Here is a 25011-nt window from a genome sequence, read left to right on the forward strand (position 1 = left end):
TTGTGCTTTCCACAAACAAATGTACAAAATGTAATTCACCGAGCACAAAACTACTTGGGCTTCTTTTTAAAGGCAAATTGCACAAAATTGCCCAACAGCCTGCTCGCATGTGTACTAAAGGGGGAAGGTCTCCTGAACTTGGGGCCCCTGCATGGTGAGACTCTTATGAGAGTAGTGATCTTGACCAAGAAGCGCCTGGGTAATGTATGAGGGGCTCAAGCGCTCTTTGAAACCTGGAGTCCCAAGAAACTGTGGAAGGGACAGGAAAGCCGGCAAAAGCACCTAGAAAACAGTGATCAGAAGCAAAGAGATAAGATATAGAGAGGCCTGCACCAAAAGACATTACGAAAAAGTGCAAACCACAATGAGCTCATCTAGACCAATATATAGCTAATCTGAAGTGTTCCAGTCAGAGGCTGGCAGGCCGCATCAGCATTCTGCCAACCAACTGAGGAACCCTTAAAGGTAATGAAAACCCCACAGGAACAGGATACTATGGAATCAGAGGCAAGGAGAAAGCCTCCATTAAGGACATTTGGCTCAACAAGCATCAAAGATAGATCTGAATAATGGGGCATGCAGGACACACAATGTACCCCCCAATGAGACACAATCCCTCTTGGGTCTGCAATTATCATGCAGGAATACCTGGAAGGTTTTGAAAAATATTCCACGTTTTCCTGCGAGACATGCATAGAAGTGGACACCGTCAGTTATAATGTCAAGTTCGGACGGGAAGTAGCAAAATTGGAAGGGGAGGAGGGAGTTAATGACCTGCGGCAAGTGGTCAATGACCAGTTGAAGGAGCACATCCAGGTTAGATCTAAAGCACCGGAGGAAGAAAACATTGAATTGCAAAGTAAATTCAGGAGACCATTAAGAACCGCTCCTAAAGAAACACTGAAACTAAGATATAACCTGCCGAGGAGCTCATAACAAGGGCAAAACCATCCCTTGGTTGCTTGCGTTCCGGTTCAGAGAGGACATGGTTTGGCAGTTCTGGCTAGACTGTTCCCTTTGGAGCAGGGTTAAGATTGATTTGCATAGATAGATCAAACTGAGGTGGCATGGTGTGCAAAATAAAGATGGATTGGGATGCGGCCTGAGTAATTACCAGTAGCTGTAAATAATTCAAGAATTCCACCTATCACTTTTTGTATACTAAAGAACCAACATAAAAGTCAGAGAGCTCGCAATAGGACCAAAGAAGATGATAGCCAAGAACTTGTCAGAGATCTGCTCCACTCCATATGCAATTTCCCAGATACGTTGCCAATCAAACTAGATGCATCTATAGGGTGCAGAGGCTTGGGATGCAAGCAAACATACCATTTGGCATCCTGACAAGGGTGCACTTCTTTGAGTATATAGAGCTTATAATGCAACATATGAGATGCAAGGATACAGTCGTGTTTCATGGGCATCAATGACAGATTTTTCAAGACATGTTCTTGATTATGAAACAAAAATGCAGATACTTCTGCCCTGTCAAAGACTTTGAAGCATGAAGGGAATTATAGGTTTCTCTGTTCCTGCAGAACCAGCAACTGTGATTCTAGTGCTTTGACATGACTCTATAGAAGGGATGAGTCTGCACCAGTGTTCCTGCTTGTCCACATGCTGGAAGCGGCAAAGCAATTAACTGCATTATTCTGGAAAATGGGAGAATCTCCTCCATTATCTCTGCGGTTTCACAGACTCTGGCAACTCCAAGCACTGCAATTGCTTACACACAATATACACCAGGCAGAACACAAAATCAGAGCAAAATGACTTCATCTATATGATACTTCAACAAGTTAGAGTTTTCATCTCCATTATTAAGGGCCATCTAATTGCTTAGCCTTTTACCAAGCCAGGGAGCTGAGAACTAATTCCAGATTACTTGGAACACCCACAAGTAGCATGAAGCTGGCATGTCAGTAGAAGAAAGCCCAATAGGACAGAGATGGCAGGAAATCAGATTTTCTCACTTAGTACTAAGAAAACCCTGCAGCAGAGTGGAGGGATAAGGATTTTGAAGGGGTAGCTACCTAAGCATGTTTTGGTTTGTTTCTCTGAGTTATGTACAACAACCTGCTATTTAAAAAACGGTTTACATCTATAACAAATGAATAAAGATAATTAAGTTTAAAAATACACTTGCTAAAATAGTTAATATGTTCCCAGGTCAAGATGTATCCCATGCTATGGGTCACACTCATCGGTGTGCCAAGTATCAATTAGGCTAAGAGTAGATAACTATCAAAACTTCTATACAGGAGAAGGTGAACTCTTGGGGAAGTCCCCCACCCAGACCAGATTTTCAGAATAACTGCACAAAGGAGTCCCATTTGAAACCATTATATGCAAATGTATCTTATGTTGATGTTCAGAAGACCTAGCCCCAATAATAACCTGTTTTGGATCTTCGTGATCTAAACTACTATAGGTTATGTTATTTGGCAAGCCTTACCGGATGTCCGAAAGATGCAAGTGATGAATGAGATCAGCCTTCAACCGCTTCATCTCATCTCGGAGTGGAAAACTGTTCTTCAGCTTCTTAGCAGCTACTTCTCCACTGTTATCCAACCACGAGCTGGAAGGAGACAATGAACATGAAACAAGCCTTGTAGCCATTATCTTCTGAAAAGCTACAAACATGTACACTGCCAAGATGTACTTGCTTCTTTGAATTCAGATAATGCATTGACTTCTGTGAGTTATTCTTGACAACCCAGAGGCATGGCAAGTACTGGATTCCATGCGTATGGTTTGTTAACTGGTCATTCTTTCCACAGTTTGAAATGTGCACCTATTCTGTACAGCAAGTACTAATTGTCTTTTTGATAAGATGCAAACTGAGCAGGCAGCTAAGCTCTTCCTCAAGTTGTAACACACCTTGGCTCTTGTTGGGAGGACCACTCACTGAAAGTCTTAAAACAATAAGAATTTAGATTCCAGGATGAAAGGTATCTCAGTGTGACTGAGCCCTTGAAACGCAGATGCTGGAGATGTACCACGAGTTCTCTAATGGAAGTTGGCGCCTTCTTGCCTGCTGAAGGATAGGAAAACAAGTTACTTACCTGTAACTACAGTTATCCAGTATTGGTATCTTTCATAGATTCACATGCCTGAATCATTCCCCGTCGCCGAGGCGGGAGTCCCACGGTAAAATACAAAAGCAGTGCCTAAGTAAATAATAGTAGTAGGCTAAAAGAAAGCCAGAGGCCTAAAACTTAGTAGCCTATCTACATCATTATACGGAAAGAACCAAAAAAAAAGTTCTAGCCAATCAGCTACTAGCACCCTCTAGAACCCTCACAGCAGAGGCAGTTCTCCTCAGATTTTCTTAGCACAAGTGGGAAATAGGGATCCCAATAAAAGAACTGTCTCGCCGGGGAGGAGGGTGGGTGCATATGAATCTATGAAATATACCAATACTGGATAACTGTAGTTACAGGTAAGTAACTTGTTTTCTTATCCAGTATTGGGGTATCTTTCATAGATTCACATGCCTGAATCAGAATAGCAAGCAGTAACAGTGTCGTTTGCGGATGGTGGGAGACAGGATTCATAAATTCCCAAAACACATCCAGAAAGGTTAGAATATTTACGAGCTAATAATGCTGTCAAACAAACAGAATGCAGTTTAAGAAACAGTATCTATGAAAAGCAAATTTAAAATATATATATAGAGAAACAAAGTCAAAACCATAAATATAATACATATATCTATAGATATATATATATATATAACACATGAAACAGTGCAGTATAAGTAAAAATGTAAATCCAACCTTAGTTTAAAAGATGTTGAAGTACGGCTTGTCCTACAGCTGCATCCTCCTGCAGAGCAGATTACAGACAGTAGTGTTTTGTGAACGTGTGGACATTCTTCCATGTCGCAGCACGACAGATGTTTTCCAAAGTTACTCCGGCGAATAACATAGTAGAAGCTGCCACAGTTCTGGTAGAATGCGCCCTGACCTTTCTTTGTAAAGGTTTGTTGGCTTTGTCATGACAGAAATGAATTGTAGAAGCCAGCCATCTGGCTATTGTAGCATTAGTTACAGCAGTCCCAAGTGTAGCTAGGCCATAGGCTATAAACAATTGCATCGTCTGATGTCCTTAGTCTTTTGCAAATAGAATTTTAAGCAACGTAACATCGAGTGAGTGTAATGCTCACTCAGCTGGAGTGGCTGGATCTGGAAAGAAAACTAAGTTTTACTGGCTCATTTAAGTGAAATTGGGACGGTACTTTAGGGATGAATTTGGGATTCGTCCGGAGAGTTACATAATCCTTAGAGAAATGCAAAAAGGGTTCTGAGATGGTGAAAGCTTGGATTTCGCTAACCCTTCGAGCCAATGTAAGAGCTAGTAAAATAGCGACCTTCCATGTCAGAAATTTAAGATTAGCCTTGTGGATAGGTTCAAATGGTCTTCTAATTATTTGAGCTAACACTGTGTTTAACTCCCACTCTGGAGGAGGTGCACATATTGGAGGAAATACTCGAAAGAGTCATTGCTTTATCAGCGAAGAGGAACACAGTGAAGGTTTATTAGAACTCTTCCTGAATCTTGAAAGAGAAGCAAGATGAATTTTAATTGATGAAAAAGCAAGCCCAGCTTTGGCCAAGGATAACAAATCAGGAAGAATTTGTTCTACAGGAGCTTGTAGAGGATGGACATTATTCTTCTCACACCAATGACAAAATCGCTTCCATTTTCAGCGATAAGTCTTTAATGTACTCTGAGCGCGTGATTTAGATTTCACGACATTCCAGAGAAATGTTTAGATCTTTGAATTCTAAGAAATCAGGAGGCAAGCGTGCAAGCGCAACGACTGTGCATCTGGATGAAGTTTTTGACCCTTCTCCCTTGTCAACATCGCGAGTGTTGTTTCTAGACTGATAGGATTGTCTAGAGAAAGAAGAAGCAGCTCCTGGAACCAGTATTGTCTTGGCCAACGGGGTGCAATCAGGATGAGACGGCAACCCTCCATCTTCATTTTGCAGAGCACTTTAGTAAACAAGGGTATCGGGGGAAAAGCGTATGCACAAAGCCCTGACCATCTCATGGACAGGGCCTTCCCTCTTGATCCCTGTTGAGGGAATCTGCTGGCGTAATATCGGCATTTCTTGTTTTCTCTTGTCACAAACAAATCCAGTGCTTTTTTGCCCCAAACTTGGAAGATCCTGTTCACCTGCTTCTGCTCTAATTCCCATTCGTGACAGCCCGAAAGAGACCTGCTTAGGTTGTCGGCCAAAGTGTTGTGAAGGCCCTTGACGTGCTCTGCTCTTAGGGTTATCTTGTGTGTTGTAACCCACTACCACAGCTCCTTAGCCTCCTGCGAAAGAGACAGCGACCTCTTCCCCCTTGCTTGTTGATGTAATACATGCTGGTCGTATTGTCGATCCGGACCAGCACTGAAGCGCCCGCAATCCTCGTGAGAAATGCTTGCAGAGAGAGAAAGATGGCGCGAAGCTCTAATCTGTTGATATGCTGTTGACGGTATTCTTGGGACCATCTTCCCTGAATCTGTAAGTCTTGGAGATGGCCTCCCCATCCCTCCATGGAAGCGTCTGTTAGAACGAATTCTGGAGGAGTTGGTAGAAAAGAAAGACCCGGAGCCAAGTTTGCCGTCTGGGACCACCAATGCAGAGAGTCTATCATGCGCGGTGTAATCACGATGGAGTCGTCGAACGACCCTACGGCTTGCTGCCATTGCAAATGTAATTCCTCCTGCAGAGTTCTCATTCTGAGTCGTGCTAACAGTACAAGGTTTATTGCAGATGAGCACATCCCCAGAAGAGACGCGAACATCCGGACAGAAACTGACTTTCTTTTTGCGATTGATATTGCCAATTTTTGTAGACGGAGCTGACTGTCCTTTGACAAGAATGCTTTGCACCGTATGGTGTCTAGCATCGCTCCCAGAAAAGGAATCAGCTGAAGAGGACGCAGTTGAGATTTGCTTTCGTTGCGAGTGAGGCCTAGGGTTGAAAATAGACATAGGCATGCCGAGACAGCCTCCTCGGCTGCCTGCTTTGAAGGACCTTTGAGCAACCAGTCGTCTAAATAAGGGAAAACTTGTATTCCTTGAGACCTTAGAGTCGCTGCCACTGGTGTGAGACATTTCGTGAAGATCCTTGGTGCCGATTTCAGTCCAAACGGAAGGATCTTGAACTGATAGTGAACGCCAGCCACTGTGAATCGTAGGTATTTGCGATGCTTGGGATGTATAGGGACGTGAAAGTACGCGTCCTCCAGATCCAGAGAAGCCATAAAATCCCCTTTGTTGAGGCAGCTCAAAACTTCGGCCAGCGTAACCATCCGGAAACTTTGTTTCTTCAGAAATTTGTTGAGTTTGCGGAGGTCCAGAATCGGGCGCCACTCTCCTTTTTCTTGATGAGGAAAAAACGAGAATATAACCCGGTTCCCTTTTGAGATGATGGAACCCTCTCTATTGCATTCTTGTAGAGCATTTTTAAGGCTTCTTTGAACAGTAAGTGAAGACGAGGGGAAGGGGGACCTCTCGGCGGGGTAGTAGGTGGTTGTTTTAAGAATTCCAGGGTGTGACTGTTGCTGACTAGGTCGAGAACCCATCGATCCGAGGTGATCTGTTCCCACTTGTGTGCAAAGGTTGAAATTTTTGCGCCCACGGGGAGGTAGGGAGAGATGACTGGCGTCCTGCGTAAATCATTGTTTTCTGTTGGCATCGCGACCCTGATTGTTCGATCGCTTTCGTCCGCCCTGGCAAGAGAAACTACTCGAGGAAGATTGCCTGTAAGATGATCGCCCGTAAAGCTGTCTATACTGTGTTTGATATGGTCTATTTTGTTGATTTTGAAACCCTCCTCTTGATGGAAAGCCACGACCTCTTGCACCACGGAAAGATCTACGCCTATATTGAAGAGCCGCCAATGATTTAGCCGTATCTGTATCCGTCTTAATCACGAAGAGGGCCTCATCTATATGTTTCCCGAATAAGGACTCACCATCATAGGCCATGTCTATAATTTTTGCTTGTACCTCTGGCCTGAAAGATGTTGCTTTAAGCCATCCTTGGCGTCTAAGTACTGCAGCACCGGCAAGTTGCCTAAAGTTGGTGTTAGCAATGTCCAGAGCGCAGTCTATGATCTCGGATGCGGCTCGGTCTCCCTCCAAAAGTATCTTCCTTGCATCTTGTTTACGTTCCTCAGGAATGAGATCTATAATTTTCGACAACTCTGACCACATCTGGCGGTCATAACGGCCGAGTATGGCCAAAGAATTTGCTGCTTTAATGGAGGTTGCCGCCATAGTAGAGAACTTTTTACCAATAAGGTCTAATCTCCGTCCTTCCTTTTCCGGTGGCGTTGATATCGGCGTAGCTGGATTTTTGGATCTTTGTTGGGCGGCTTGTGATATAACAGAATCTGGTCGGGGATGACCAATTAGACAAGATGGAGTTTCCGGAGGAGCACAGTATGTTTTGTCAATGCGAGGGAGGACAGCCGGAATGGAGGCAGGTGTTTTCATAATTTTTATCCCCTCATTCCAGACATAATCAATGATGGGGATCGCTCTGGTGATTTTTTTGTGCTGTTCTTTAAAGTCATGCAGGAAGCAATCCGTATGTTCCACTGTGACTGGCAATTGAAATCTGGTTGCGGCACGTTGCATCAGGTTATGAAAGCCGCCAATATCCTAAGGAGGAGAATCCGAAGGCTGAGGAATGGGTGGAGAAGGCATTGGTATGATATAGTCATCCCAAGGATCCAGAGTCGTGTCTTTATCCGGCACTTCACCCTCTTCGATCTCTTCCTCATCAGAGGAAGTGGTATCATGGAGTGATTGTGGCCCCGAGCCAGAAGGATGAGGCGGTGAACTCGGTATTTCCTTCTGCGGTAGTGAGTGTGACTCTTCAGCAGTTTGTAAGTCAGGGACAGCCTGTTGTGGGGGAAACCATTGGCGGTAATCCGCCAACATGGCCTGAAGATCCTGTAGGAGGGAGATGACTTGTTTCCCTATGATCCCAATCCCTTCTGGGATGTCTGTAATGTGGTGTAGAGAGGCCTTCCTGGTAAAAGTGCTCCTGGTAATCCTCTTCCTCATCTTCGTCTTGGCATTTTATATGAAGTTCGGAAGGGTGCCGCGCTATGCCAAACGGACCGTCATCATCTTCTTCATCAAAGTCTTCATCCTCTACATAGGTCTCTAAGATATGAGATGGCAGTAGAGGAGATATCTTGCTGTAATCCTGCCTATGGAAAGTCTTTAATTGAAAATGAGTATAAGAGACAGGCGTAGTCTGAGAAACTGGTGGAATCGCCTTTAATAAACTTCTCGTTGACAGGCTCTTCGTCGTCGACGGAATGGTCGTCGATGTATCCTTCGTCGGTTGGCTGGTCGTCGTCGGGATCGTCGTCGTCGACGGGCTCTTTGTCGTCGACGGGGTCTTCGTCGTCGACGGGGTCTTCGTCGTCGACGGGGTCTTTGTCGTCGACGGGGTCTTCGTCGTCGACAGGGTCTTCGTCGTCGACGGGGTCTTCGTTGATAAGCTCTTCACCGTCGACGAGCTCGTCGTCGATGGAATCTTCGTCGGCGACACCATCGTCGTCGATGGGACTTTCATCGACGAGCTCGACGTCGACGCGGTCGTCGACGGAGACTTAGAAAATGAACTTTTCGTCGACGAGTCTTTTAAAACAGGCTTCTTAGAGATAGTAGATATCTTAGAAGACACAATAGGTGAAGAAATAGCCGTAGTGGAGACTGTAGCTGTCGACAGAGGGGCAGCAGAAGTCACAGAAACAGTATGAGAAGAAACCAGTGTTAGAGTCTTAATCTGGGTTTTACTCGCGGTTCTAGACGTTGAAGATCTTTTGGATACCTCAGATTGCGAAGACAGCGATGACCCAGAGGATAATATTTGTGACCTCTGTGAATGGTCAGAGGCTTCATGAGAGGCCATGTGATGCTTTCTTCCCTCACTGGAAGAGCTATCAAGCGATCTAGCCCTTTTGCTAGATGTCGAGGCCCTGTCATCCTCCTCAGCCGAGGAAGATTTTAACCATAACCGCAACCTTGCCTCCCTGTCCCTTAAGGTTTTAGCAGGTAAGGTCCGCCAAATTCTACAATCCTTAGCAACATGCTTAGGATGTAGACAGTATATACAATCTTCATGTTGGTCGTCCACATGGACCCTCTTCTTTCACACGTCCTGCAGGGTCTGAAAAGAGCTTTCTTGTCAGACATACTGAAGAAAAGTTGAAGAAACTGAGTAGGCACTTAGGGAGACTCCCTTCCACACGATGTGCGGTGAAAATCAGAGGAGAACTGCCTCTGCTGTGAGGATTCTAGAGGGTGCTAGTAGCTGATTGGCTAGAACTATTTTTTAGTTCTTTTCGTATAATGATGTAGATAGGCTACTAAGTTTTAGGCCTCTGGCTTTCTTTTAGCCTACTACTATTATTTACTTAGGCACTGCTTTTGTATTTTACCGCGGGACTCCCGCCTCAGCGACGGGGAATGATTCAGGCATGTGAATCTATGAAAGATACCCCAATACTGGATAACATGCTTTATCGCCCTGATACCTCTCTATACATCATTCAACTCATAACTATTGATACCTCTCAACTCACTAGCCATCTGTGAAGTGTGCGGACTTCAGTTCTGCTGTGCTATATAAAAATGGAAACTAAAACAAAAAAGTAACAATGCAAGACAGATCTGTTGCCATTGCCAATGCTTGACTGTAAGTCTTGCAATAAACTGAATAATCTGTCAAATTAAATATTGGCATTCAGTTAACAGATGCAATTATCACAGCACCAGAGCCTGATGTTTTAACCAGTAAAATGGAACACGACCGACTAATACAATTTATTATCGGTGCCAGCTTCCTATATTGCCCTCCAGTGACAGATAATCACCACTCTGACCAATGCAAGCTTCCTGTCAGGGCCACCAGACCGACTAATACAATTTATTATCGGTGCCAGCTTCCTATATTGCCCTCCAGTGACAGATAATCACCACTCTGACCAATGCAAGCTTCCTGTCAGGGCCACCAGTGCAAATCTAACCAGCTGTCAAAAAATGTGAGCTTCTTAAATCAGAGTGAGTTCTCAAATAGCCTCCCAATGCCAGCAACTCCAGCTGCTCTGCAATATGTATGGGTTTGTTATGCTTATCACTAGTGCGTGCTCATCTTGGAGCCTGAAAATGCCAGTTTCTTGCTCAGTCGCGCGCGGCAGCTTCTTGCACTTGCTTACCAGTGTCAGCTTAAAATAGTGCCTGAGCTTCCGTAATTGCACATGTGACAGCTTAAAAGACTTATTAGAGCTTGTTGCACTGCCCACCACTGTAATGTTTTCATACGGAGAATGAGTGAAAGTTTCTGGGAGCCCATCAGTGAACGTTTATTTCTACACTGCTTGTAGGAGAGTAGGGTCTGCATTCTATGTTCACCCCCACTTTTTGCTTTTGCTTTACTGGTTTTCGACTTAGATGTGGCTGTGGGCCTGCTAATCAGACCCACAGCCCTGCTGTTCTCTCTCTAAATTAATACTATGTACTTTAGGTACATAACCCATTTGGATAGGATCACCTTATTGGCCCCTGTACAGTGTACCCTAGGTACCCAGGGCATAGGTGTACCCTAGGCCTACCAGGGGCTGCAGCATGTATTATGCCACCCCTGGCCTGGCCTTCCATTTTGACACAACTGGCTGATCACTCAGCTGGGGCAAGGTCGTGTAATCACCCCTTGCTTTGGTGTAGTATTCCTATACCTAACTTACATATAGACACATGTGTACCTATCAGTCACTCCTATGGCAGGACTTAACAATCCTGGAGGCAGAGTGCTTGGTAACATGTGAGATGGTGCTCTAGCATGAGCTGAGCCTGTCTGCAGCTTTCGGAACCATGTCCTTATAGCTGTTCTATGATATAGCCTACCATATACTCTTAAAGTGCCTTATAATCTTAAACGGTTATGGTAACTATGGTTTGGCTTTATCGAAACATGTCGTGTAAGGTGTCTAACACTGTGGAATACTACCCCCATGCCATTTCTGGACATGAGGATATTATTCCCCCCTTCTACAGGGAAAGACATGTTAAAATCATACTTCACTGTTAGCCTCTGACCCAAGCCTCAGCATCACAAAATGGATGCTGCTGCCACGACACAAGTCTGACCTCCTGCTGCTGGGAGTGATCCCAGCCAGGGAGGCCTGGACAATAGGTTTCCTGCTTGGGGAGGTGCTAGCACCTCCCCAGACAGCCTTTAGTGTATTGGGGCAGGGTGGGCTGAAAGGAATGAGACATGCCTGGGGCACACAAGGTGTTCCTTGCATAGTCCAGTTCAAACCGGCGCTGGGGCACTCCAGCCCCAGCTCTGGCGCGAAACTGGACAAAGGGAAGTGGGTGTAACCACCCCCTCCCAGGTCCCACCCATAAGGCGTGACCTAGCAGGTATCCCAGCCCCCCAGATTAGTATAAGAGTGGGAGTTGGGCCTCAAGACTTTAGATTATCCTGAACCTGCAAACTTGAACAGAAACCCTGGACCTTCGACATTCGACGAAAGAAGAAGACTGAAGAATCTCCCTTGTGGCCAAGGAGTGGCTACCCTGTGCAAACAGGCACCATCAAGAGACTACCCTTTGCTTTGCCCAAGTTCTACGAGGAACCGACTGCAGAGCCCGACCAGAGCCTTGACTTCCAGACTTCTCCGACCCTGATCCACATCCACAGCAGAGCTGAGATCCGTGGAGGCGACGAGAGACGTGGGACCGGCTACCTGGGAAAAGTGGCTAGTATCTTCAAGCGCAGCTTCTGAGGCACCCTCGAAGTTGTGCACCGGGGATTGAGAAGCCCCAACCCCAAGCACCATCTGCACCGAAGACCAGCCCCCCACACTCCACGAGTCCTACGTGGGGCCCTTCTGCATTTTCCTGCTTGCCGCGTCTGTCCGGTTGCTTGCCCGCTGGCTAGTGGCCTTTGTGACGACGCACCCCGAGATCTTCAGCGCTGGTTTGGCTCCTCCAGACTGGCTCCTGCTCCTTTGAAGAAGAGAAGCATCCCAGACCTTCCTGGTCTACACCAGAAGCAAGTCCTCCGTTCTGCGTGGGTTCCGCTTGCCAAGGCTTGGTGAGTCCTAGTCCAACTTCGACGCCGCCGACAGCAAGAGCCTTCGTGGGACAGCTCGCCTCCTGGTCCTGGTCGTCCTCGACGCTTCCTGGTCCTCGTGGCTGCAGCGACAAGCTTCACCTTCACCTGCAATCTTCACGACATCGCCTGGTTCCTTCCTGGTTCCACGTGGTCACTGGCTAGTGACCTTGACTCTGTCCCTTCTGCTTGCAGGTCTCCTCTCTTCTTGATCCCAGCCTTGGGATCCACCGGACACTCTTCACTGACTGCCTGTCAGCATCTTTCTTCAGGCATCCATAGGAGTCGACGACGAAACCCGAGGCAACTTCACCCCTATGCACCCGCAGCCTGTGGGCTAGGTAACTTGGGTACTCCGGTGCTCAGCAGGATAGTGACTATCCTAGTGTCTAGTTTTCCAGTCTCGACTTCCTAGCTACTCCGGAAGTGTCCTAAATCTATCTATTTCTAAACTGTACTATTGCTAGTGACTTTTACGCATTACGCGTGAGTGTTTCCACTCTGCACCTGAATCCCGTGGGCCTCCCACTTCCTAACCTTTGGTAGTATAGTGTAGCCCCAGCGATTCCCTAGGCCTAGGCCTATCCTATTTCCGTGACAGTGGTCCTTATACTACTTACTTAGTATATGGTTTGCGTGGCCCCTAGGGCCTAACTGTATTACTTACCTGTGTGACTTAATGTATGCATAAATAAGACTGTGTTGTACTTACCTCTAATCTCATAAAGAGTGCTGAGGGTTTGACTAGAATAAATACACTTTATTTTATATATATATATATCTGTTGTGGTGTCCTTTCATTTGGTATTCAAGGGATTATATATGGTATCACAGCTGGCTTCACATGCCATTCAGAGTTTAGCCTAAGACTGCTCTTGTCCATGCTACCACTAGGATAGCTGGTCTATAAGGTTGACTTTACAACCAATCACCATAAGGGTATTTGGACTGATATAAGGTGTACACTAGAACTATTGACATCATACATCAGGCCAACTTCTCACACTGCTGAACTATGCGCAGCTTCCTACGCTGCCCACGTTGGTCAGATCCTCACAATGCCATTTACTGCAAGCTTCTCACAAAGCAATATCTGCAGGCCAATATGAGTTTTAGTTCTGTCGCTAAGCGTCAGACAAGTGAATGTGTAAATGCACTGGCAACATTCCCATAATAAGTTTAGGGGTCTTTAACATTCCTGGCGCTCCCACAATATGTTTATGTGTCTTTAACATTCCAAATGTGGAATGAATAATACCTTTGTAAATTGTCCTCGTGCTTAGCAAAATGACATACGGGCTGCTGCAAAGGGAACTATTTCAGATATTAACGATGGCTCTATGCTCCAATTTCTTGCCCAGATCCTTATTCATCTTGATTGCACAGGGCATTTTTAAATCTTCTAATTTCAGTGATTGCGAGTGGTATTTTCAGCTCTCGCACCGGCCGCATAAGCTATCCATAAATGCTATATGCAATTTTAAAAACAAGTGTAATCTCCAATTTAAAATCCTTTCATTGGGTTTTACCATATGCACTGACAGCCATAAAGCAACTAAGTTACGTTTCATGCTCACTTGTAGTGGAGACAGGGTTTTATGTGCACACATTGCTATGTTAGCATAAGGGCTTTAGAAGTTAAACGCCATCTTGCCACTTTGCTGCTTTTTGCACACAACACTACAGGTAGCTGTTATTACAGGTAAAACTGCTTGCTTGCTTTTTCTTCACACGAGAACGGTCTGTTGTTCACATCCCTAGACGAGCACCACGACCTTAGTCTGAACACTGTGTGCAGAAGCCGTCAAGGTCAAATAACAATGAATGCTGTTGAATTCAGGTTGATCGGCCCACGCTCTAGACACAACAAGCACACAGCTGCAAATATCTGAAACTCGGGTGCCTTTAATATTGCATTTGCATGCATGATACAGGTACTTGGAGAAAACCTTTCCAGACACAGAGAGCAGAGCTGATCCTGTGATTTGATTCACCTAAGCTGATCTTTGAGGTATGGGGTTCCCCATTCAAACCTAGAGACCTTCTATTAGTTTATAAAACTAGTTTACTAGCCAAGGGAGGGTGGTTCACAAAGAATTATAGGGCTTGTTTTCCACTATCATTTTTAATATGATTTCGCCCCTCATTTTCTATGGTATTGTAACAATGCGGATGGTTTTATTTTTAATCATTTGTCTACTTATGTTAGCCAAAGTACTGCGCCTTAGTGCACGTAGTTAAAAATAAACATTTTAAACTTTTCCTTGTCTCGGATTACTCTTGTTGTGGACTGATATGAGAATAATAACAAAAAGGTGTTTCTGATTCCCACCATTCCTGAGAGTACTCTAAGTCGCTTGTTCTGGGTTGTCTAATCATTGGTAGCTTCGAGATGATACGGAGAACGAATGAGACACTGATGCTAGTCGGATAGGGGTTCTGGATACTGAGGTGAGTTTTTTGGTACACCACAATTCACTGAGGTCCTGGTTTCCTGTGCATAGTTTTGTGCATGAGCAGAATCCCCGCAACACACTCTGTTGGTGAAGACTAACATTTCCAATTCACAAACACACACTATCAAGCGTGCACATATTACTCATAAAAACAATCCATTATACATCCACCATCAAATACACATTCAGCTTCATCTGCCCTAGTTCAACTCAGTCATGTGTCGTGAAGAATCGGTGTCACTTTTGACATTTTTAAAAGCCCCCCAATTCTTCGATATGAATGTATGCAAATCAGAGGACGATAATACAGCAAACCTACAAACTTATAAATTGATTAAACTGCTCGATTTTTAATCCATTGAGATTATTAGCCATATGCTAACCAACCTGAATGGAGATAGTCTAGCCTAGCCTGAATTCGATGAAGGCATTGATCAATGATGTCCAAACAATGGACGGCTTCTCAGCCAGATGAAACTGTAAATTGCCAACAATGACCACAAGATTTTCAACAAATATCTGTCTGGTCACAGGCTTTACGTTTTATTGCTTTTAAATATACTAGAGCAGGACTCATTGAGATAGAGGATAATATAAGATAGATCCACAAGACAAAACTGAAGCCCTAATCTTTGGTGTTCCCTCTTCAGTTTGATCAGAAACCTTGTGGCCCCTTGGACTTGGTGCTGCTCTCCCTTCTCCGCCTGGCGAAAATCTTGTTTTCCATCATCCGCATTGTTTCGAGACGTTAATTAGCAAAGTATCTTCCTCTTGCTTTTAGTATATCGAGATGTTTCGCATATTCATCCCAATTGCTTTGTTTGGCCTGCAGCACAATCGCCCAGTGCATTATTATTTCCAGACTTCAGTACTATAACTGCCTATATAGACAGTTTCCGAAGTTTTTCTCTTCCAGGTTGCAAGTGACACAAAAACCCTGCTTTCAGGTTGCTTCTCAGGCCCCGTCTCCCGCTCATTGATCTCAAGGTACCTTCATGGACCGCATTGGCTTCCTACTGTAAAAAGGTCCACAATCAAAGCAATGTTTCTGTCACAAAGTGCTTAACTGCAGAGGCCCATTGTCCATCCAACACTGCATCACAGCCTATGTTTCCCATCAGCTTCTTCATTATATAAAAGTTCATCTTATTAAAGTTACCGGTATTCATAAAAAGCAATGGTGGTGAGGGGCTTTCTTTTGTCTTCCTTGTAGCTAAGCACAGGAATATACTTCCTTTACACAGTGAAAGGTGTCTGTGTTACAGGTAGGATTGTTTTTGTGCAGGGAGGGCCAACTTCCTCCACAAAAACAATTCTTAGAAGCATATTTCTCCTTCTATGTGTGCTGCAGAATGCAGCATGTAACAAAGAAAAATAAAGATATTTCTCCTTATAGTCCCTTACTGTTGAAGGTGTAGCATTTTGACACATTCTCCAGTTTACTAGCTATAGTAAATCCTGGAATGCACCAAAATCATAGATCATCTCTCCTTAACTTACCTAGTTATCAAAAGTAGTTTGCTGGTTGGGTTGTTTCCAAGCTGTGCATTGTAAATTAAAGATTGAGCTTGAAGGTGCAACTGCCTTCTCAGGTTCTGCTGCTGCGATGAGTGGTGGTGTTAGTTGTCTTCGAGAAGGCAGAAACATAAACTGGTGTTAGTTGTCTTCGAGAAGGCAGAAACATAAACGGTATAAACTACCATTTATGTTTCTGCCTTCTCGCATTGCGAGAAAGCAGAAGTGCCTCTGTTCCTGGTTGGGGGCGGAGGGGGTGGGCGGTCCTGCTCGAGGGCCAGGGGGAGTGGCTTACCCACTGTTGTGGGTACTGACTCTTTGGTCGGCCCTGAGCCGACCAAACAGTCAGTACCCACAACAGAGGGTAAGCCACTCCCCCCGGCCCTCGAGCAGGACCGCCCACTCTCCGTCTTTCTCTATGCAGAGAAAATGTCCCAGCTGGGGCGCTAGTCTGCTGCGCCTACCAGCGTTCTGATTGGTTTCCCTTGCGTTGCGTAGTGGAGGGAAGCTGCCTGCTGGCTGCTTCCTGCAGCAGGAACACGCGGACCCACCAGTACAGGCTGAGCGGAGGCAGTGCAGTATCCCGGCGGCACTCAGGTACATTTACTTTTATTTTAATTCATTGTGTTTTATTGCCCACACTGGGGCCGCGACCCCTAACCCCCCTCCTCCCCGTCGAGAATGCTGGCCGCCGCTGTTAGTTACTGTCCTAAAACGACTATGGTGGAAATACCTTTTACATTATCACACAATAAAATAACTGAGGTTTTTTAATGACGTACATAATGCACTAATTAACGGAGAGGGATGAGGTGTACTGCTGTGACTGAGACCACAGCCAATCCGCATGCTAAGGCGTCTGCAAACAGAGCACATGTTGGTAGGAAGTGTGTTCGAGAGCGTGGGAGTAGGGACAGCGAAAGAGCGGCTACCCAAATGGGAGAGTCGAAAGGGACGCATAGTCAGACACATGCTGCTTTATTTCGGGACAGAAAGAGCACACTGATCGAAATGGGATGAGTGTCCTGTAGGAAAGAAAGGCGTGTACTCTATGGTGCATGAGGTGAACAGCCTTAAACTCATTTTTTTAACACAAGCACCCAATTCTTCGTGCCACTGACTGAATCAAGTCTTTTTAAATCACACAGCTATCCTCAGCAGGGGTCCCTTCCTCTTTTTCACCCCTAGGTAGAGCCCGCCTTCACACTGATGCAGAGAAAGAGCCATGCAATAGTATTCCCTTTGGAGGCAGAGCGCACAAACACAGTCTGTTCACAGAGGCCCTCTAACACCAAGCTTTTCTTATATGATAAAGCGCCTCATACAACCTCCATCTTCTCTCATCCTACTTCCCTTCATAAGATAAAGCACTTCATGCTCCCGGCTTCCTTCATCTACAGTATAGCGCCTCATGCGTCAAGCGTCCTTGGGATATGATGTAGCGCCTCATGCCTCTAGCTCCGCATACATGTGATTAAATGCCACACCGTGCCCAGAATTCATCAGCCGCGCGGTCCTAACGCGCTCTCCAGGACTAGGAGCTCTACAGGGGCCCCCCGAGACCAAGGCCCCCATGTGTAAAGCTCTCAGCCGAGCCCACAGGCCAGGGCCTCACTCAGGGGAGCCATGTTCACTGATGTACTGGTGGGGTTCAGCCGTCAGTCATAGGGGAAGGTCCACTGAGGCAGGAGTGTGGCCCGTGTGATGCCCGGTGGAATGAGCGCACAGGCTGCAGCCCCCAGGATAAGGCACTCACCTATTCATTCCGTACAGCGCCAACCACCGGCGCTGGCACCTACGAGGCACTTTCTCCATCCTGGAAACAGGGAAGGCCTTCTGAACCTCCTCAGACCCCCTTTTGCTGTCGCAGGTGATGCGGAAACTTTGCAATGTAAATAACCTACAGCACCCGCAGTACATGTCACATTTGCCAACATGACACTAACATGTTACAAGTATTTTATGTAAACATACATGATCTACTGCATACTATCACATCACAAATCTGAACTCTGTTGTATGCAGGGCTTTAAGTGGGATGAAAACAATGGGGGGGGGGGGGAGGTGGGGCGTGTAAATAAGGGCGCGGGTTAAACATGTAAGCTACATTTCTGTGACCCCCATGGTGCCACCCACCCAGTATTTCGGTTCCTCTCTGAGCTTTCTTTTGTTGCATCCAGATATATAACACAACAACTGACACATGCCCAAAAGCAGCCAGGACTATTGGCTTTATCAATGGATGTCATCTGTTTAAACTAAAGGCATGGCAGCAAATATTTTGTTATAAATAATTAATTTTGAAAACGTTTTGTACTTCTGAATTTGTGAGACTGTGATATACACATTCCTGTGATCTATAAGGGAGGGAAGCGCTCGTCAGTGTCTCGATGAGTCCCGTATGCCAGCTCTGTTAGATAAGGACGCCCTTCTTCTTTGCCCCACATATTGTAATATAAGGGCGGGTTGCTAAGGCCGCCATGCTGTTGTGAGTAAGGCTGCTTCAGTAGCCAGCCTGGGTGTCCCTCTGCCTGTCTTTAGGGCACACTACACTGCTGATCGGGGAAGTAATCGGGTCGACAGGAAAATATATTGATGCTTTTGCTGTGGACTTGAGCAGCACACACAATCAAGCATTTGTAATATTTGACGGAATGTATTTATTTTGTGTTCATGCGAACAAATGGAAACTCATTTCGAAGCTAAATGACCTAAACTTGACAGTGCCCGCGATGCGGGATGGGTCAGCTCCAGCCCCTCCCCAGCACAGTACACTGAGGAACGTGGTTTGTGTTGGTCGTGCATGTACTTTGCAGCCCTCCCCCAAGTTTCCTTACGCCGCTGAAACTTATTCGAAGCTGTAACCAAGCACTTGCGCAATTAAATTAAAGTGTATATACTGTGTACATGAAAGATGACTTTTTAGTTCTTTTCTGACAAGTAATTAGCATCCTTGGACGCTTGAAAAATGAGGCTCTTCTGAGATCTTGAATCGTCGGTGAGAACAGCTGATTGCCTCGCGAAAGGCCTTAGGAGATATGTCTTAAACATTCAATATTACGGCCATAGCTGCAGAGTGTGTGTGTGTTTTGCACAATGGCGTCTGCTTGCCCTGTTCCTTGCTGTTGGCCAAGCTTTGTCTGCTGCTGTGCTCCCTGTTACTGAATCTTGGTAAAGCCCATTCGAGGCTAGATGCTTCTAATGCTGGGTGGTAGTGTGTTCCAGAGCTTGGTGGCTTGTACTGAGATAGCAGTGTGTCCTACGGATTTCTTATGGTAAGGTGGTATAAGTGGTGCAAGCTTGGAGCGTAGTGTCCTGATTTGTTTGTATTGCTAGAATTCAGCTTGTAGTTATAGCTGTAATTTTCCTGGAGGCTCTGTGAACGATGTAAAATGCCTTGAACATTGTCCTTTTTGCTATAGGTAGCTAGTGGATTGATTGCAAGATGGGAATTGTGTATGTGTTATCTGGGTTGAAGGACCATTTTGGATGAGTTGTATTTTGTGCATTATGAATGAGGATGCTCCAAGGTATAGGCTGTTGACATAGTCATGCTTGGAGATTACAGGTGAGATAATGGCATGCAGTTTCTGTTGGTAGCCAAGGAGGCAACGTAGTGTTTTCGTTGTGTAGAATGCAGTCTGTATTATGTTGTTAACATATGGTATCAAATATAGGTCTGAATTGATGGTTACTCCTAGGTTTATGACTTCTCTTGATATTGTTGGAGAGGCTTCATGTTTCTCGGGTCATATGTCAATAGGCTGGTATTTCTGTCATTGTCTGTAGGTCATAAGCTCTGTCTTAGCTGTATTTAGCTTTAGATGGTTATTCGTCTCAAACTTTATTTCGGTCAGTTACAACCATAAAAGTGCAATGCATACAGAACAACATTGGGAGACTGAAATCATATCAAAAAACATTAAATATACCACAATCAACCCCGAAACGTGCAAGTGCATAGAAGACAAAACTTCGAGTTCGAATATGAGATAAAAAAAGGGAAAAACCCTCTAAAAACATTTCTGATGACATTAATAAAAATGGATTTCCAGATAAAAAGACAATCAAACAACCAAAGTGGCTGCTAAAATGAATAATAACAGCATGGCCAACTTAAGATCCCCTTTTTGATGCGTTTAGTATCCCACCTGGAGATCTTGCACTTGTATAAACATTAATACTAATGTGACCGCTCACGCTGTAAAAGCTAATAAGGAAAAAAAAACACCATTAGTGGTGGATGAAACAGTATAAAATGGATACATCATCCTATACGTACTACAACAAGTTCATGCAACTGGGCCACGCTAAAACCAAACTTAAGGCTACATCTAGCATGCTGCCGGCACTACACGGCCAGACTATCATTTGTGCAGATAAAAGATGATATATACATGATTGACATTTTTAAAATGAAAATAGAACATAACAACATGACATCCATTTTGTGATCCAGTTACCACTAGACCTATCATACGAGCGCCCAGCCGGAAGGCACTATCAGTAAAATAGGAACAAAATAGGACATGTATAAATTTAAAAAACGCCATTGTATGTTATTTTGGGAGCCCAGAGTCTACTACACGTAGTCCTCATACAGCTGTAGACTGCTGTTTCAAGGCCTTCTTAGTAATAGCCCATGCGTGGCTAAAAAACGTGCCCACGCTACAGACAAAAAGTGGTCTTGGGTCTAAGAATATGCAAAGCAACATGATGTTCCCGGGAACCCAATTGCCGACAAACCAGTTTTATCCACTTAGCCCTAGGTGTAAAATACGCTTGGCAAGCACACATGACATGGGCAACATTTTCTTTGGGGGCCTTGCAGCATGGACATTCCTTGGGGGCTAAATTACTTGAGTGCCATTTAGCTGTGGTTTCGTTAACGGGGAGTGTGCCAAGCCTAAAATGAATATATAGGAGCCTATCCTGCGGTTCCTGGATTATATTTAAAAAGGGCTCCAGGTATCTTTTCTGCTTAATTCAGTGGTCAATCTCCCTTAATTAGGGTAATTGAACTCTTGCTGGTCCACCCAATTACAATATGAGCCCTTGGCCACCTCTTTCCCCGGTGGGTCCTGGTTATCACAATGTGCCCTAAGCCCTATGGCTGTCATCAATTTTTTGGCATTGGCCATCCAACCCACTTTGCTGCATGTGTCAAGCCTAATGACCTCTGATAGAGCTTCTGCGTAAGGCAAAGGTTCTTCAGTCCTCCTGATGCGGTCCCAAAAAAGCAAGGGTCGCAACCTTGCTATCTCTCCAATAGAACGCCTGCCCATGTCAAACATAGTGGGAGTGAGGGGAACGTACTTTGGCAGCATCACTAAATCCCTAAGGAATTTGTGTTCTAATGTGCAGAGGTCTTTGGTTTTCTCAAATCCCCACAGCTCAGTCCCATACAATGCTGCACTCACAGCCTTAGCTTTGTAGACCTGGAGGGCCGGAGCAACCGGTCTACCACGCGAAAGGTTATGTTCCTTCCCAAGTGATCCCATTACCCTTTTGTGGTTCATTAGCATTTTCGCAAGATGGTCTTTCCAAGACAAGTTATATGCGAGGCGGATGCCAAGATAATCAAAGGAACAAACTCTTTCAAGAGGTTTTCCGTCAAGCAGAAGACTGCCTCGAAAAGACTTTGGGGGATTAAAGGCCATACATTTCGTTTTGGTTGTATTAATCACCAGCCCTCTTGCTTCGCAGAAAAGTTGGAACCTAGGTCAATAGTCCCTGTCCTGGTCCTGAAGCCTGCCTAAAACTGTGATAAGATGAGATTGTCATCTGCCCACTGCAGGATCCTCTGCAGCAAGTCTCTGCTACCACCTTCTGAAGGGCATCAATCAGGCTTATGGGCCAATAATTCGAGGGGTCTTCCTTTGCTCCCTTTTTATAAATTGGGACCACCTCAGCCCCTTTCCATGACCCAGGGACCGGGGCGCCTTTTTCTATTGTATTTGCCAAAAGAAGGATGTAACGGGCCCAGTTAGGGCTATCAGATAAAAATAAATCACCCGGTATGCCATCTGGGCCTGCTGCGTTGGACGGGACTATTCTATCCTTTGCGGCCTCGATTTCTCCTTGAGAAAAAGGCTCGTCATTCATGTATTGACCCAAGGGCGATATCGTTTCTTCCAACGGCAAAGTCTCCTCGACTGAATAAAGCTTCCTAAAATGTTCATACCATATTTGGGCAGAGATATAATTGGGTGGCGAGGGTGCACCCGATTTCTACGCCAAGTAATAAGGGTCCAAAATAAATCGGCGTCCTTAGCCACACTGGCTTCCCTTAGTTGCTGCCAACGAGAGTTGTCACAAACTACCTTGGCTGTGTGTAAGGTGGCCTTGTATCGTTGCCTGGCAGATCGTGTCAAAGGACAGTTTTTATTCTTGATTGCTGCTGCCAGGATTGACTGCTCGCGTCAGAAGTCCTTGGTGTACCATGAATAGACCCCTTTTGGCTGCTTAGTTGGCTTGGACTTGGATTAGACCCAGAAAATACAAAATGGGCATAGATTCAAACAAAGGTGCAGGAATGGGCCACAGTTGCATCAGCGAGATCTCTCTCACTAGCAACCGCAGACTCAAGTTCTTGTGTACCCACTGCCAAATCTTGTCGTATAGCTAAGATCTTTTCTCCTTGGACTACCACCTTCTGCCCTTTTAGAGCTCTTTTGTTGTTTGTGGGGATCACTTCCCTAGTTTGAATAGGGGCTGGAAGGGTCTTAGGATAATAAGGCGCTTCCCATAAGGGGTTCATGGTTAGGCAGAGGGGGTTATGGTCACTATCTGTGGTGTTGGTCACACCCATGTCAACTAAGTCTCCCCACAATCTTAGGTCTAAAAGAATGTAATCAATGCGAGAAGGATAGTTTGCTCTGTTATATCTGTTGGAGCCCTGTCTGTCGGAGGGAGTTCTGCTGTTTACAGCCCTTAGGCCGAACTCCACGTTTAGGGCATCAATATGGAGTGCCGTCTGTGTCCATTTTTTTACAGGTGCCAAAAGTAGGGGAGGGACAGCCCATTTATCATCAAGTGTATCGCTTCCCAGCAGATCTTCTCTATCGAGCGGCTCAAAACTGCTGTTGAGATCACCCGCAACTATCACTCTAAAGTGGGGTGAGCAACTAGCAAGAGTTTCTTATGACTTATATTTGAATGACATTACTCCAGCCTACACTGGTCTATTGTTTAATATAGCCTGGTGAGTTAATGTATCTGCTCTACAGATTGTGATTTTGTTTTCAGGAGTCAGATAGTTTGTTAGGTTAATGCGCCTGCTGCAGAGGGGTACAAATACCCTAACTAGCAGTAGTATGAAGCTGAAATGAACCAATATAGCTACCATGTCACAAAGGCTGCTATAATAGACTATGTTTCAAAAATTGATTAATATCTAGTTAACCATGCCAGGGTCAACACACAAAGAACACATCTCTTTGAACCAAATGTGGGAACCATAATCAGGGCATTTGAGAATGAAAGTATTTGTATTATAATTGACCTGTCAAGACATCTCTGCAGGACATCAAAAAACATTTTCAGATTTTTCTATATTGCAATTTATGATATGTGTAATATGAATCCGCTTTTGGAATGTATGGATACTTTTCAAATTCTGCTTTATCTAATTTGCTGTTATGAGTTCCTATGTAATTAATGTGCCTAATGCATATTATTTGTTGAACATTCGGGGTAGTAATTTTATTGGGAGAAGTGTGGGAATGCTGGATGGTAGGAATTGTATGGATCCTCAGAGATTCTGAAACTTTCCTTCACAGAAATATGAGGGCAATCTGTGATTTAGCTAAAGTTTGTTGTCTGCAGGGCATTCTGGTTATGAAAAAGTATTGGGACCCAAATATACTACACTACGTCAGACTTTACTAGGTACCTTGTTTTCAGAAATGTCTGGGTCTAGAAGGTTTCCCTCAGTGCCGACTGAGCTCTGGCTTAAATACCAAAGCTACCCATATCACCAGAATTGGTCAATTTGGAAGGCAAAGTCTTGATCTTTCCTTGTGTCCTAGGGAGCCTGTTTTTTCAAGGGCGATAGGTCAGTCACGAGTGGGGGTGGCATCTACTGAGAATGGTGAGGCGTGCAAATGGGTGGTGGGTGGCAGCATGCAAGCGCAGAGACACAGTAATGACAGTGTTCACACAAAAGGCAGCAGAGTGCTGCTGCCACTTTTTCTCTCAAACAAATAACCTACTGAGCGCCTACACTGGGGCTTTTTCTTGTGGGCAATACATTGTTTTCTATCCTAAATGCATGTTTTATCCACTAAATTAACACACGCATACCTGAGGGAAGTAAACACCAGAAGACAGTAGTTTGGTAGCTGGGCTTCTCTGAAATTCACTGAAGAGGAGCTGGAGCAAGATTACAACATGCATGAAGGGCATGTGGCAATCATTACCAAGTCAGGAGTCATAAAGCTATGGATCGCAATATGCAAATAGCAAATTAGCATAAGAACTAAATATAAGGTGCCTAAACAATAAATAAAATAACAAAATCACTTACCATACTTGCTGCACAACATATCCAGTGTTCCTCGCTCGTCTAGGTTCCAACCCGAGCCCCAGCCAACTCCCTTATCCCATCCTTGTGCTGCTCTCATGCTATTAACCAGCATAAGAGAAGTGTCAGGATTGGAGGGAGCGGCCTCTCTCTGCACTCCCGAGGGCACTGAAGGCCTGTGCTTGCTCTCAACCCAGCTGCCTTAAGACAGCTAGGTTCGAGAGGTTCAAAGTGTGCATGTTCGGCTGGCCGTCGCAAGACAGCTGGCCAAAGGGGCATGCACTCTTTAAACTTAAGTGCACAGGCAGCCCACCACTACTCCCTACTGCTGCCAATCAGCAACCCTTCCCTGTCCTTACACTCGGGTCGGG

General features: G+C 45.1%; 1 protein-coding gene across 4 annotated transcripts in view; it reads right to left on the reverse strand.

Moving 5' to 3' along the window:
* TCAIM (T cell activation inhibitor, mitochondrial) overlaps positions 1 to 25011 on the reverse strand; it is a 448473-nt gene that overhangs the window by 294310 nt on the left and 129152 nt on the right. For all 4 annotated transcript variants that reach the window (XM_085630590.1, XM_085630589.1, XM_085630591.1 and 1 more), the window contains one exon: positions 2456 to 2578. In XM_085630590.1, coding sequence (XP_085486716.1) covers positions 2456 to 2578 — 123 coding nt within the window. The remainder of the gene's footprint in view (positions 1 to 2455; positions 2579 to 25011) is intronic.

Source organism: Triturus cristatus, chromosome 10 (assembly GCF_964204655.1).
Source record: "Triturus cristatus chromosome 10, aTriCri1.1, whole genome shotgun sequence".
Lineage (NCBI taxonomy): Eukaryota > Metazoa > Chordata > Amphibia > Caudata > Salamandridae > Triturus > Triturus cristatus.